This window comes from Polypterus senegalus, chromosome 18, assembly GCF_016835505.1.
Source record: "Polypterus senegalus isolate Bchr_013 chromosome 18, ASM1683550v1, whole genome shotgun sequence".
In the NCBI taxonomy this organism is placed as follows: domain Eukaryota; kingdom Metazoa; phylum Chordata; class Cladistia; order Polypteriformes; family Polypteridae; genus Polypterus; species Polypterus senegalus.
In genome coordinates, this window is record NC_053171.1 from 38,132,227 (window position 1) to 38,147,681 (window position 15,455).

General features: G+C 37.2%; 1 protein-coding gene across 2 annotated transcripts in view; it reads left to right on the plus strand.

Annotated features, from left to right (window-relative positions):
• Nucleotides 1–14,324, plus strand: part of LOC120518923 (intraflagellar transport protein 43 homolog A) — a 101,648-nt gene extending 87,324 nt beyond the window's left edge. Inside the window, exons 6-10 of one of the 2 annotated variants that reach the window (XM_039741948.1) lie at nt 3,168–3,240; nt 6,355–6,430; nt 9,831–9,893; nt 10,013–10,070; nt 14,103–14,324. In XM_039741948.1, the coding sequence (XP_039597882.1) occupies nt 3,168–3,240; nt 6,355–6,430; nt 9,831–9,893; nt 10,013–10,070; nt 14,103–14,116 (284 nt within the window). In that variant the 3' untranslated portion in view covers nt 14,117–14,324. Of the gene's footprint in view, nt 1–3,167; nt 3,241–6,354; nt 6,431–9,830; nt 9,894–10,012; nt 10,209–14,102 lie in introns of those variants that run through there. The other variant, XM_039741947.1, reaches the window with a different exon arrangement.
• Nucleotides 14,325–15,455: the final 1,131 nt, after the last annotated feature.

Sequence of the window (15,455 nt, forward strand, 5' to 3'; positions counted from 1 at the left end):
AAATTTATATTATTATTTTTACAATTGTTTTTATAACCATTTATGCCACTAAAACCATACAGAACATCAGTCAGTTGCTGTCAGCACCCCAGTAGTCTATTAATGACTTTTTTATTTAAAAGATGACTATCTGCATTTCCCATCCTGTTCTCCCTAGCTAGGATTTGTTTCAGGGCATTCTGCTTCTTGTTCTTTAGTTTTGTACAGAATATTGTGAATATTTTCATTGAGTTTTCATTATTATTTTTGTGAGCACTGTCCATGGTGTCATAAAAGAGTGTGGCATGCATTGTTTAAGATTCTAAAAAGCAATGAAGACTAGTCTACGCAGGGAAATGATAAAGAGGCAGGGTATAGTTTGTGTCAACCCAGCGAAGAATCTTCACTTTGAGTTTGTTTTGTATGTTGGCTTTGGTAGAATGTGATTCAGATCTCTGTGAAACAGACTTTCGCTTATTAAACGACTCTCTCCAGCTTTGGTGTAAGCCATGCTGCCTCTCTAGGCAATTCACAGTTTTATAACTCCCTTTCTAATTTTCAGCTTCATAACCATTAAGCAATAACATACAAAACCTGTGTATAGTCCAACATGTTCTTATACACACACAGAGTAAATGCTATAGCGCTATGGCTTTCCTGCTTTTGAATACTCATATTTAGGCTATATATCATACATAGTGGAAATCTTGAACCCAAGACCTTAATGACAGTTTGATACTCAAATCCTGCACAGTGATGCACTGTCTCACTCATTGGGTGTTGGCAGACAAAGAATGGACGTCTACGAGAAAGGTTTTGGGCAAACCAGACTGGCTGTGTACATAAACATAATAAATGCATAATGACATTATTAAGTATTTTTATTTTATTAATTAAGTTTAGCTTCCTGAAGTGTGTAAGCCAGACCTTAATGGCTGAACAGGTTGTAAGTTCAATGAGCCTTTCTGGTGTGTGTGTTTTTTTTGTTTTATATATATATATATATATATATATATATATATATATATATATATATATATATATATATATATATATATATATATATATATATATTGTGGTCCCCGGCCGGGACGCCCAGGAGGACGAGAGGAGGGCGTGTGCCTCCTCCAGACCGAGAGGGGGCGTCCGTCCTGGTTATGTTGTGGGCCTCGGGTAAAGGGCTTGGAAGCCCAGCCCTGTAGGGGCCCATGGCCACTGCCAGGCGGCACCCCAGTGCCTTATTATCCCGGGAGCCCGGCACTTCCGCCACACCAGGAAGTGCCAGGGGGAAGACTACAGGGGACACCCGGACGGCTTCTGGGTGCACAGCCGGCACTTCCGCCACACGGGGGTGTGTCCGCGGGAGATTGCCGGAAGCAGCTGGAGCCCATCCGGGTTCCTATAAAAGGGGCCGCCTCCCTCCAGTCAGCAGTGGAAGTCGGGTGGAAGAGGACGGAGCTGGAGTGAGGACAGGAGGCGGCCAGGAGGAAAAGAGGCACAGGACTGTGTGGCCTGGACATTGGGGGAATCGGTGCAAGAGACATTGGGGTTTGTGCACGTCCAATTTGTAAATAATTTGTAAATAAACAGTGTGTTGGGTAAAACTATGTTGTCCGTCTGCCTGTGTCCGGGCCAGCGTTCACAATATATATATATATATATATATATATATATATATATATATATATATATATATATATATATATATATATATTTCTATTCAGCACTTTGCTGACATATGGAAATGTGTCACTCTACTGATGTGAACTGCTGCTAGTGCCATAGATGTGGTCTGGAGGAGTCCTTAGCTGGGACTGTGTCGGCTGTTCTACACAGTAACACAGAAGGCTTAGCAGAATGACATGCTCTACCATCAAGTTCCTAATTGTTTACATAATAGTTTAAAGTGGTATATTTGGAGAGTGTCATCTCTAAACATTTTGCCATCCTGGTTGAAGTACAATTTTAGGTGATTACCTTGCTCTACTGTATACGGAGGGGCTGGCCCTGAGTCTCCCTTTGCTATTCCATGCTCTTCCTGTATACGTTGCTGACTGATTTCAGTGAATCTGTTTTGGGTTTTTTATGCTTTCTCTGCTCCTGATGTGTCAAAACAATCAGTACCAGGCATCCAGAGCACTTTGTTTGTTAAACAGAAGATTAGATGCTAACAATGCAATTCTTTGTTTTAGTACATCTAAGAATATTTTGGTTTCAAACAGCGTAAAACATAAATCTCATCTTAGTCTGTCCCAATAAAATGAAATTATCTTAGTTATATCAGGAAACTGTTTTTAGGTGTGCTTCATCTAAACTATGCAGTCTTAATGTGAAAATTTATGGTGTCTGTTCTACTTAGGCTTGAAATTGTGAGTATGTTTCACGTTCGGGGTCAGTTTTATGTTTTCGGTTTTTGGGTGAAAATGAAAAATGTGTCTCTACCACACTTTTACACATTTTATGAAGAGTAATTAGAATTATTTTTTAAACAAATAAATAAGAGAAGTTTAATGTACATGTGTGTCATACTATGGCCTGGCACTCGCTCCATTCAGAGCTTTTCCCTACTTTGTGCTGTATGATTGGGTTAGGTTGCTTTACTCAATAGGTAGATCTTAATATTAGATATTATGGGATTTCAGCCAGATTCTCTGAGTATAACTGTTGCTTAAATGGTGTCTCATTGATAGTTATTTTCTAAAAGGTTTTTTTGCCATGTTGTTTCTGTTGTTGTTTTGCCATGTTGCCATGTTTCTTTTTCTGGTTTCTTTGTGGTGGTGGCCTGCGCCACCTCCACCTACTCAAAGCTTCATGATGCTCCAACAATGATGGATGGATTAAAAGGCAGAATTCTACGTGACCATCTTCATCAAGCCCTTCTGTGAGAACCCTAAATCCAAAGAGGACTGTTTCATTTATGTTAGGTAGAATGCCCAGAGGGGACTGGGCAGTCTCATGGTCTGGAATCCCTACAGATTTTATTTTTTCTCCAGCCATCTGGAGTTTTTTTGTTTTTTCTGTCCCCCCTGGCCATGGAACCTTACTCTTATTCAATGTTGATGTATTTTGTTTGTTTTTTTATTGTGTCTTTTATTTTTCTATTCTTTATTATGTAAAGCACTTTGAGCTACTGTTTGTATGAACATGTGCTATATAAATAAATGTTGTTGTTGTTGTGTTTTTATCAGACATTCCAGTGATTCCCGACTTAGAGGACGTTCAAGAAGAGGACCTGACCATGCAGGTTGCAGCACCTCCCAGGTAACCAGTTGTTTCACTCGATGTGTGATTCTTAACGTTTGATTTCTCACAGAGATTAGGCGCCTGAATCTGAATGGGATGAATAGGATGTATATGTTTTCCTCTTCTGATCTTCAAGGCTGACTGTCTGTTTCTTTTGCTAATAAGACCATTTATACTGTGAACACTAAGAGAAACACAAAGCAGTGAATAAACTCAAAATGATCAGATATGCCAGGAAGAATTTAACCATACACATAACAATTATGACTTGAATATGCATGCATGGTTGTTCCACAAATGCCGTGCTACCAAGGACTTGGTAACTAAAAATTGACAGTTTCTACAACTTACCTCCCTGTAAACTTCATACTTGTTTGTTTTGGACATGGATAGGCCATTTAAACTACAGGCTGAGGTTAATTCCATGTGAAATCATCACACTCTTGGACCTCATTGTTACAAATTTAACAAAACTTGGCATGCTGATTTGGTCATATGAGTAACCAACGGAACAAAAATTGCATGTCATGGATCATTATTAAGGGAGATTTAAGCTAATAAATTTTGAATTTATTGGGGGGGGTGGAGGGTTTTGATTATGATGTTGACTGTCTATATCTCCCTAAGTATAAGTTGCACAGAAATAGTTTTCTTATTGTTTTAAATCTCTTTTCCAACTCACTATTTTGCATAAATGCTATGCTGCTACCAAAATGAAAATTTACCATGTTATGAATGGGTATAATATTAAAAACTGGATAGCGAAAAATCCTATATTTTAAAATTGGTCAACTTTTAGCTAAAGCTATGAACATCTCCAGAAAATTTGGTCTTTGGCTTTCAAGTTGGTGCTGAGCTAACGTTACTTATCCGAAGTGTGTGTCAGAAACACAATTCCTTACAATGAGAGACACTAGCCTACTAAAATGGGCCTTGAATTAAGTAAATAATTTTTGAGATCATGCACTCTATCATGGTATGTTTTCAGAAAATACGGATCAAACCTTTCCTCATAAACCTGAAAAACTAACACAAAACTTAACTGAAACTAGATGGGCTTTTTGACCACTAGACCAAGAAAAGAAATTCAACTTTGCTGGAATCATAAATAAGTTATGTACAAGCTGTACTGCTTGAATGGTAAGGTAGGAATGTAAGAACATAAAGAATGGCTACACTCTCAATTTATACTCCATCAGAGCCTTTGATGCAACAGTTGTGTCTTTGCTTGAAATTGTGTATGTCTGTCCTGTTGCTGCCACAGGTTAAACTACTAAAAGCACTTCCTGATGATCCATGATGAGTGTATCAGGTTGGTATGGAAATGAGTTGGATGTAAATTGTCCATGAGGATGTAAAAAGTTCAGTCTCAGCTATACAGTGCTGGGTATCGTTTCTTCAATACATCCTAGCCACATATGTCCATCTCCAGATTTTGAGGGACCAGCCATATGTTCAGGATAAGGAGGGTCTGCTAAGTCACTACTGGAAGAGTCAGACTGATAGGTCTGTTTGTTCTTGTGTGTGAGCAGTTTCTGCAGAGGCACTGACCTGACCTTAAATTTTGACTTGAGTGATCCTGTATTGCTGTCGAAGGCACATCTCTTAAAGCATGGGTTATCTTCTCAAGATAACATTTGAAAGGGTCACAATAAGATTTCTGATTGAGTCTAAACAACTTCTTTACCAAATTCATTATGAAAATGTATGCTGCTGCAGCAAAGATTGACAGTATCTGCTATTGATTGATTACACCTGACCAATTTGCACACCTTGCTCCCCTCTGATTAATGCAGGGTGGAGCATTGGCATTTATTAGGCACATTGGAATGGGACCTTTTCACAGCAGCCATTTTGACATGAAATAGTATGGCAGGCACAGGTTTCACTAATGACATTAATGAAGCTTCTCTTCAATTTTAGTGTAGTATTACTGGAACCTTAATTAATGCCATTACTTACACCTGTGCTTGCCATACTATTTCATGTCAATATGGCTGCTATGAAAAAGGCCCATTAGTGATATGAAACCATGTAATGCCACCTTTAAGTAACGATAGTTCAGCAATGACTCAAAAACCAAAGACCAAATTTTCTGGAGATGTTCTTGACATTATAAGCTAGCTTTAGTAAAATATTGACCAATTTTAAAATTAGTTTTTTTTCGCTAATCAGTTTTTAATATTATACTCGCTCTTAACATGGTAATTCTTATTTTGGGGATAGCATAGTATTTATGCATTAAAACAATATGAAAACCATTTCTGTGCAACTTATACTTTGGGAGATATAGTTAGTCAAAGTCATAACCCCTATAAATAAGTTCAAACTTTGTTAGCTTAAATCTCTCTTAATATTGATCCAAGACACATGCAATTTTAGGTTCTATGGGTTATTCATATGACCAAATCAGCATGCCAAGTGTTTTAAAAATCTGTGATGATAAGGTTTAAAAGCGTAATGATCTGACATGGTATTCTACAACATGGTGAACATCAGGTTAACCTCACCTAACTATGGCCCCTGGGACTCTGTACCTTTCTCATTAAAGCCATAATATGCTGTAGTCATATTATAAGCCCCATTTGTACACTTCTGGGCTACTATTGTGGTGACTTTGTACTTGTAACTTACTATTTACTTTTATTGCTTCATCTGAGACAGGGGATGGTGCTTGAATATATCCTTTCACAACACTCTTTAAAGACCAGCTTTCCCAACACTTTTGCTACCCTCATGTTTAGCTCTAGGGGTGATTCTTGTGACTGAAAATCTATCCCCTGCTATCCACTCGCACCATATGGGCAGAGAACACCATGAAGTGTCCTGCTTAGTATTTTCTTTGAGGGGAAGTTGCTTGAAATTTCTTTTAAATGCTACTAAAAATCAGTTGCCGCAAATGAACAAACTCTTCTAGCTTCAACATGTTTTTAATTACATGCCAGACAGAGAAGTACCTGCTGGAGACAATGCCTTTGGTCCCTCTGATTCTAATAAATCCATTTGTATGGATGGCATATCAACAAGGATTAGGAAGAGACCTCTGTATCTAGTGCCTCCTCATTGTTTGTACACAGTCTCTTCTGTCCCTCTAGTATCAGTTCTTATGTACTTTTTCTGTGTTTGTGTCAGCATTCAGGTGAATCGGGTGATGACTTATCGGGATCTGGACAATGACCTAATGAAGCACTCGGCTTTTCAGACGTTGGTAAGAAGGATGGAATTAAATTTAGCTGGACACGGCTAGTCATGTATTAATGTAATGCTGTCTCTTCTGTCTCACAAGAAGAATGAGAAGGCAATTAGGGATGGGTATTTCCACAATCATGCACTTGGTATATTTTCTGTTGAGGTGCAAAATACTCCTCTAAATACAAAGGGAACAACAAAATGTCATTGATTTTAAACTTTTGTTGCTTCTGTCTTTTTATTCATTTTTGACTGTTTAAATCTCTGTGATCAAAACTGACAAAGTTCAAAGCAACAAGATATAGTTACAAGTATGACTGCATTGCAATAATGTTACACATTTCAATCCATAATGATATGTTAACAATATTTTTTAAACAGCCCTGGTTCAAACATGCCACTTTACTGTATCAGTATTTATCTGTCATGTCCCCTAGATGTCTAAACATGTGTATTGAAGCTGCATACACATAAACTATATGTCTTACAAATAATTTAAGAACATAACTCATGGAAATACAGACAGAATAATGTTCATCATTTTGTTTAATGTTTACTAGGGGGTTCCTCCCTGCTCACTTCACTCGGCAACCCCCCTGGGCTGCGCTACTTCGTTTCTCCTGCTTGCATTGTGAAGAGGGGGGCTGAACACATCCCAAGGAGATGTGGTCGCTCCTCCTAAAACCCCTCTTAAATGGTGATACAATGGGAAACAAATACAGTTTTTCTTTTTGCCCCCTCTTTGCTCAATCAGCTGCTGGCTTGCTGCTGCTGCCCTGCCTTGTGATCTGTATCTTGCATGGCGCTTCGAACATTTAAAAGCCTGTACAGCAGCTGTCCTACTCTTTGCCTTTTATTTCCAGCCCCACAAATGGTTAAATCTTTTGGCACAAAGTCTCGTCTCATGGGAATGCGATTTCTTGATATTTTAGTTTATAATTTAAAAATGGAATAAGAATCTGAAAATCTAACAACATCACATTAAAGGAAGGTAAATTCTGAAAAGAATGATACCAAACAGCGTGAAAAAAAGTAACATAAAATTGGTGCACTTTTAGGCTTAGGATTATATATATATATATATATATATATATATATATATATATATATATCAGATTATAGGACATTTCAACATTCTGCACGATAAACATATAAAACTTTGAATATTGAACAGATTTTGAATATTTAGGAAATGCAAACTAAATATGAGTATCTCACATTTTATACATTTTAAAACATGTTGCTATAAATAAATATATTTTGTGAAAAAATGTCATGGTTTTATATTGTTTTACTGTTAAAGGCAAGTGGAGGTTGCTCAATTTACTGAAAAAAAACCATAAATGTAATGATTTACATCCCTTGTGTGCTTTCAGTGTAATGGATGTAATAATGCTAGTCATGTTGTTCCATCTTTTGCATGTGGAGTAGCTTGGGTTAAAGACCACTGCTTTGGAAAATCACTTTGGCCATTAATGCGCTTGTCAGGTTCTTGCTCTTTTTTTTTTTTAGTTTGACCAAACATTTTTTGTATTCCATAACATTATTGTGATGAAATAAGGCAGAGTTTACATTGGACTTCTATTTGTTCAATATTCTTTTTGTTGAAGTCAAAATACAACTACATGGTTAATGCTGCATTTTGTTTAGATACCAGCGCATCTTCATCTGGACCTGACTCTTCTCTGCGTGACTGGGGCTTAGCATAATCACTTATATTTTTCTCATGCCCAGCACACTGCTTTTGTTTTGAATAAAGAGCAAGGACTAGACAAGATAGAAGCATGTGACTGGGTTTTGTAGTTTGTTTTGTTTAAAGTTACCGTTCATGAAAACAAACAGTAGGGGAGAGCTTTTACTGAACATGCCAATGTGAGCAAAATTAGTTTGCTGAGAGCTTGTTATTGTTGCTATTGGAAAATGTTTGGTGTATCACTGATCCCTAGTTACAAACATGAAGAATTTTTGGTTTGATGAATTTTAAGAATATATAGTAGTGTTCTCTATACAATGAAAAATAAAAAAAAAATGCACGAGATATTAATCTCAACAATGGGATTGACATTTGCATCAAAAGGTATTATAAAAGTCATAAAATATAAACTCACCGCTTTTGGTGTTCCAAAAAAACACCTGTCCTCCAATCCATTTTACAGATCCCTTTTTCTTTCCATAATGCAGATAAACAAAGCCAATTTTAATAGCATTCTCCATGGAGTATTAGTATACAGTAGTTTTATAATAAAGCAAGGAACAAAGATCATCCTGCTCTGTTGTTTTTTTTATGTATGCCAGAAATGGCATGTAGATTTTATTCCTACTTAACTGTAAAATTCAAGATAAAATTGTGACAATACCTTGTTCCGCTTCGCTTCGGCCAAACATACTTCTGTAATTAGGCACTCCAACCCCAAATACACATATATTTGACCTTTTCCACTTTATCACTAAAACTGCAGTATTGACTCTTAAATCCACATTGGTTCAGAACTTTTTCAACCATTTTTATTGTTTGTTTTGAGATGTATGTTATTAATTATGTGTTTTTAATATTGTGCATGAAGCCTATATGAGAAAAAAATTCTAAATGAAGCTCAAGAATTGATTAACATTGCAAAGACTTGAAACATGTATCATGTTCTGTCTCCACGCTTTTCCTTCTTCTTGCTGAGGTTATTTTTTTTACATTTGCAGCTGCAGTTTACTGCAGGGTCAGCCAAGGTCTTTCAGCTATTTTCATTACTCACTTAATCTTATTAACACAGAACATTTCAACTATAGCATCCCAGTAGTGCCATTGAGGATAGGCAGCTCTGGAGTATAATCATGACTTAACCAAGGCAGTTGTATTTATATGGACTCTCAACCCTCTGAATTGTCAAGTGTTTTACACCGTAGCAGAGTGAAGTCAGCAACTTCTAAAAATTACTTAAAGCAACCGTTCAAAATGAATTGGCAATTAGAAATAGAAGTATGAACCTTTGATTGAGGAGCATTCTCCTAACAGGACAATGACAATTTCTTCATCTATCTAGGATTTGCAAGGATGAGCCACTTTGCCTGAAGCATTCAAGCAGTAATAACCCACTAGTCCATTTGTATGGTTTGCTATTTTAGTCATCGGCACAAATATTTACTTTTCTTTGATTCCAAATTCATATCTTAAAAAGCTAGGTTCAAGGGTTTAAAATAAAAGTGCAGTCTTTCTGTTTTTAATTCTATTTATTTAAGTAGCAGCTGTACACAGTATGGTGAACTTTATTTCTATTGGTTGATCTGTTGTGTATTAGAAAATGAAAAGAGCCCATCTTTGTCAATCTGTTTTGTAATTGCGGGAAGTAAACACAACTGATGTAATTATCCAAAAATGCACAGCAAGTCCATTTCTACTATGGTGTTGCCTTTTCTCTTTTGATTAGGATGGAGAGATTGACCTGAAACTACTCACCAAAGTATTGGCCCCAGAACATGAGGTCAGAGAGGTGAGTCTTGCTGCAGATGTTGTTTGTCTGAGCCTAGTATGGAGGATGTTCTTTCTAGTCTCTCACCTGACAAGCTTTTGGTTGCTCAAAATCTGTCCTTTATTTCTGTGCTTGTGCAGGAAGATGTTGGCTGGGACTGGGATCATCTCTTTACTGAAGTCTCTTCAGAGTTGCAGTGTGAGTTGGACCAGGGTGACAAAGATGAACAGAAGCAAATGTCTGTGCCAGTAGTTTCATGATTAAAATTAATGCTAAATTACCTGTACAGTTTGAAAAAAAGTTAAGATTATTTGTGAGACACTTTAGTTTTTTAATTTATACCTTGTACATATATATTGTATATATACAGTATGTGTGTATGTATGTATATATATATATATATATATATATATATATATATATATATATATATATATATATATATATATACACCTTCAAATTTAATGACATTCTGCTCTCCAGGCATTTTATTATTAAGCTTAATAGCAAAAACTTGTCTCTAGGGTCTATATTTTTTGAAGCATCTTCACTGGATCTGACCCAACGCCTGCTTCACTTCACACATTTCTTGCCACATCAGCAGACTGACTCATTGATCTGAAAACCTTAGCCTGAGGCTGCAAACCATTCTACGGGTTTGCCACAAAACTAGGCATAATTGTGTCATTTTGATAGAACCACCTTATCAGTGCCAGGGCACATTTTAAATAAAAGCAGATGTTTTTTTCCCCAATAATTTTATCAGTACATTTAATGCCACCATTTTTCATCAGCCTGTGGCTGAGTGTCAGGATAGACACATGAAGCTAAGTACTTTCTTTGGCCTCATCTTTCCCTGCAGAAGATTTTTCTCCCATCCAATTTGAAATGCATTGTTGCAACAGATTATTTTGTGAGAGTGTATTTAAATCTACCTTGTCGTAGGCTGGCATCCCTTCCAGAGCTGGTTCTTTGCTTGTGCGCAGTCCACTTCTCATATGCTGAAAAATTCACAAGAAGAGTGGATAGAAGCATAAATGTTTTAATTGGACATAACCTCACCATCAGAGGTCAATTCCCAAATGTAATTAAACCTCACTACCTTTTTATACTGATTTGTGTTTCCTTTCTTGGCATTCGGTTTGTGTATTTACAATTAATTTTTACATTTCAGAAATAACACTTTAGCTTTGTGACATTTGTCTGTGTTTCTCTCTTTAATTAGCTTCTTAATACTGCTGCTATTATCTCATGTATCTGACTTTTTCAATAGGTCTATGGGAATGACACTTCATTAACTTCTTCTCTGCAGGATTCATTACTTGCACCCATGTCTCGAGGCACCCTTTTTTAGAATCAAAAATGAGTGTTGAAAAGGCAAAATCAGTATATGAAAGTAAGTCTTTAACACAAGCCTGATCTATTAAATGGCTGTTAAAGGCAAATTTTATGTTAGGCTATTGTATCATTTTGAATCCTTGTCTTTCAGTACAAACAGGAAATCAAAAAATTGAGAGTTTGAGAATTTGACATGAAAACATACAGCCTTCCAGGTGTGACACTGGAGGCCCCGTCTGTATAATTAATCCAACATGTTAAATACATTGCAATGCAATGCAATGCATATGCACATGGATGAATCATGAACAACAGGGATCTTTAAAAATTGACTGACCAATAACTGCTTTAAATACCAAAGTACCCTCTTTATGAATAAAAATCAAAATTGTGGGTCTTGAGGTTAGTTTGTTGGGAGCTCCACAAATTGGATCTTGGTCCTTAAAAATGTGTAAGGCGTATTTGTGGGCATGTATACATTGTTCATAATAAAAGAAGAGAAGTTTGATGAGAACATGCCATTTAGGCTGATATATGTCATCAATCTTTGTTAAGATAACTTTTGAAAAATATTCTCAGGATGTAAAGATACTGGAGTCACTCATGACTCTGGAGCTGATGGACACAAATTGATGCCAAATTTACTGACTTACTCCTCATTTTTAGAGTCTCTCCTTTTAAACTGACTTACAAATGACTCCCTATCTGAAGTCTCATGATGCTGTCTGGAGAGAGAAGATCTTACGCTAAAGACTTCACTACCTGCAGTGGGGGCTCCAGAGCATGCCCTTGGAGCAAAGATGGTTTGTTTGATAAGCTGAAGCAGTTTGTGGGTGACCAGCTTCTTGCCAGGCATGGATCTTTAAAACAGGGCTACAAGGCTGAGCTCTGTAGTGTCAGGAATGATATAAATTATTAAAATCAAACAGAAAAAGGTTTCACTGGAATTTTGGATGATGATCAAATCAACTGGCCACCATGTTAAGCAGATCACTTTCATGGAAGGGGAGTTGGCGTCACTGACTACAAAACCTACAGTTCCTTTGGGTCTCATTTATTTATGTACTTATTTATTTTGAGAAGTGGCTGGCCATTTTGTTAATATCTTGGGTGGAGTATCTGCTGCTTGGAGTCAGACATTGCACTGGTGATCGCGGTGTGTGACGACTAATTCTCACCAAGTTAAACATCCTCCAGCCCCGTCAGATCCAAAAGTGTGGAAAACATGGTTGTACCCTGTTCCCCTTTCTTAATTATATCATATTTGAACCTCTTATTGAAGCTATTTGCAATCCTGATTCAATTAGAACAACTTTTACCATAAAATCTTTCTGTATGTGGATATTTTGCTTTTTCTTAGAAATGCCACTTTGATCTCCCTTACATCATTTATTTGTTTAACTCTTTTAAAGCTCTTTCTGGTTTAACATTAACTAATCTGAATCCAGTCTCCTTTCTCTAAACTCTCTGTACCAGGGGTGTCAAACTCAGTTTTATTGAGGCCCAAAAATAACCTTTCATATATCCATTGCAAGCCAGAATATATACTATCAACAAACATCTATCATCATATTTTCTTTCCATACAAGACACATGGGTACCTCTGTGCTCACCACACTCATATATGCCATCTTGTGCCTCTCTTGAAACTGTCTTCCCTCTTTATCAGGTTTTCTTTATTGGACATTGTAGCTGGTTAGGAAACCACCCAGTGTATACAGGACTGAAATCGGCATTGAGTGATAAAATAATGTCAACACATAAAGTCAAGGACACAATTGGTAGCTAAAGCAAAATGCATCCATTTACACCTTCATTAATATGCCATGATCAGATAGCCATAAACACATTTAAAAAATGTGTGTAAACGCATTGGTTATGGGTCACTCAGACCACATTTGGACTTGGTCGGAAATGGATAGCAATCACAGTTAAGCACAAGTGGAAATGCAAATGTCTTTCTAATCATCATACAACAATCAAGACAGTGGAGAAGACAAAATGATAATGTTGGATAGTAGCAGCAGTCAGGTAAGCCCCAAAATTTGTGCTGTGTGTCTCCTTCTCGTTTGACATCATATTAAAACACTAACATTCTTTATGGCAGTGTGGTATAACCTTCTTTTCACTTTTTCTTGGGTCATTACGAGCAGCTATTCTCTATAGTAAATACCTGTTGTGCTGTGCTGTGTAGATGAACACCAGGGATGCATTTTAATACCAGCTTTAAACGTAATCTATTACAATCCACTGTCGTGAAAAAGTAAGTATTCCCCATGAGTTGTTCTTTTCATTTTTAATGTATGGGTATATCAAGATTTGATATTTATTTAAACAGTATATTTTAAAAAAAGAGGATGTAATTGGGGAAAAAGAGGAAATTTAACTTTGCTATAATTTATTCAATGAAAAATTAACAGAAATGCCATTTCCATCTGTGCAAAAAGAAAGTACCTCCTTGGCTCTAAAACTGGTATTGCCCCCATTGGCATCAAGCAGGCTTCCCTGTAACTGTCTAGTCTTGCTGAGTCTGACATCATCTGGGAAGAAGCTTTTTCCACTCATTAATGCAAAATCTTCCCAGATATTCCGGGAGCACGGCCTGTTTTAAATTCCCCTTCAGCATCTTAGAGGGATTCAGGTCTGAGCTTTGACTTGCCCAGTCCAGAACCCTTCATTTCTTTCTTGTCACCCATTCCTTGGTGGATTTACTGGGGTGTTTAGGGTCATTGTCCAGTTGCAAGGTTCACTTTTGGTTGAGCTTCAATGGAAGAGTGGGTATTCTTTTAGGTTGAGTCACATGAGGATACCAAATAAAGATGTAGGAAGATCACCGAGAGACACCATAAAAGTTCGGAAGTATTCACAAGAATTTCAATAATGTTTTCACAGCAGGTAACCGGTGACCCATTTGCCATTGGTGAAAGTGAGAAGGTGGATAGGTGAGAAGGATGCCTTGAAATGACAAGAGTCGGAGAAGCAAGCTTTAGGAGGACATGATCAAGAGAGGTTGAGACACACAAGGAAAAGCATAGGAAAAGAGAGACCAAAAATCTAATGTTTTTAAATATATTATATTACCTGTTTTTGACAGGAAATGTGACTAATTAGCAATAAGGCAAATGACAAACAAACCAGCAGTACTCCTTCCACATACTGTATTTATGCCTGTGCATATTCATTTTGAACATGTGGTTTAATGGGTTATTTGGAAAAAAAACCTGAAGAGAAAATAATGAAGGACTGAGAATTACTTACTCGTTTCAGGCTACAAGTCATTGGAATGATTCCTGTGAAATGAGAAATATCTGCAATATAGGAATGACCTGACATGGTAGAGTTAAATCACTAACAACCCTGAAAATGAAGTGAGATGTGTTTTTGGCAATGATTGATTTCTTTTTAAGCAAACGGGTTTGAGCGAAAACCTGCAGCTTCTACAGCCCTCAAGGACAGGCTTTGAAGATCCCTGAGCTACTGGGACAAAACTAACTAGCAAATGAGTCATATGGAGGAACCAGTAAGACCCTAAGAGCCCAGTGCAATCAGTATGGCAACTTTACTGGTTGTAACCTAACAAAGCCGATACATTTTCCATTTAGCACCTTTCCCCTCACTCACAAGTTGAAGCACTCTGTCTGTATGAGGCTACTGATTGTTTAATTCATCAGCCTTACCTAACTGGTCAGTTGTGACTTTTCACATTTGGAAAGCATGGAGTGCCTACAGTCATTCCCCTAAATCAAATCCTGAATATTTGGACTTGAAGTCTATGCTGACATCCTGGATGACAGAGCCCCCACTAACCCACATCCCTTCTAAACAGTATCTTGTTCAACTTCTGGAGGAGCACATAGTGAGTCACTGGCAGAAATGATGGGGGAAAGAGTTCAAGATGGAAACGGGGCCCACAGTGTCATTTTACTAACAATTCAACTTGATGGACTCAGTCTCATATTTGTTTTCAAAATTTTTTTAAATTCTATATTCCTTTCTACATCATAGCAGCAAGATCCTGCTATGTTATCGCTTACATAAAATTAACTACAGTACCTGTGGAATTCAGAAGGAAGCTTTACTAGACTTTCATCACAAAAGTGAACAATAAGTCATGGAGGTGGATCTTTTAAGCACTGGGGTTTAGTGGCGACTAGTGGGTCAGGCAGTGTTGTGAGCTTAGAAGTAAGAATATAGAAAATATTAACTCAGGGAAGAGGCTGAAGCTGATCAGGGGATTGATATTTC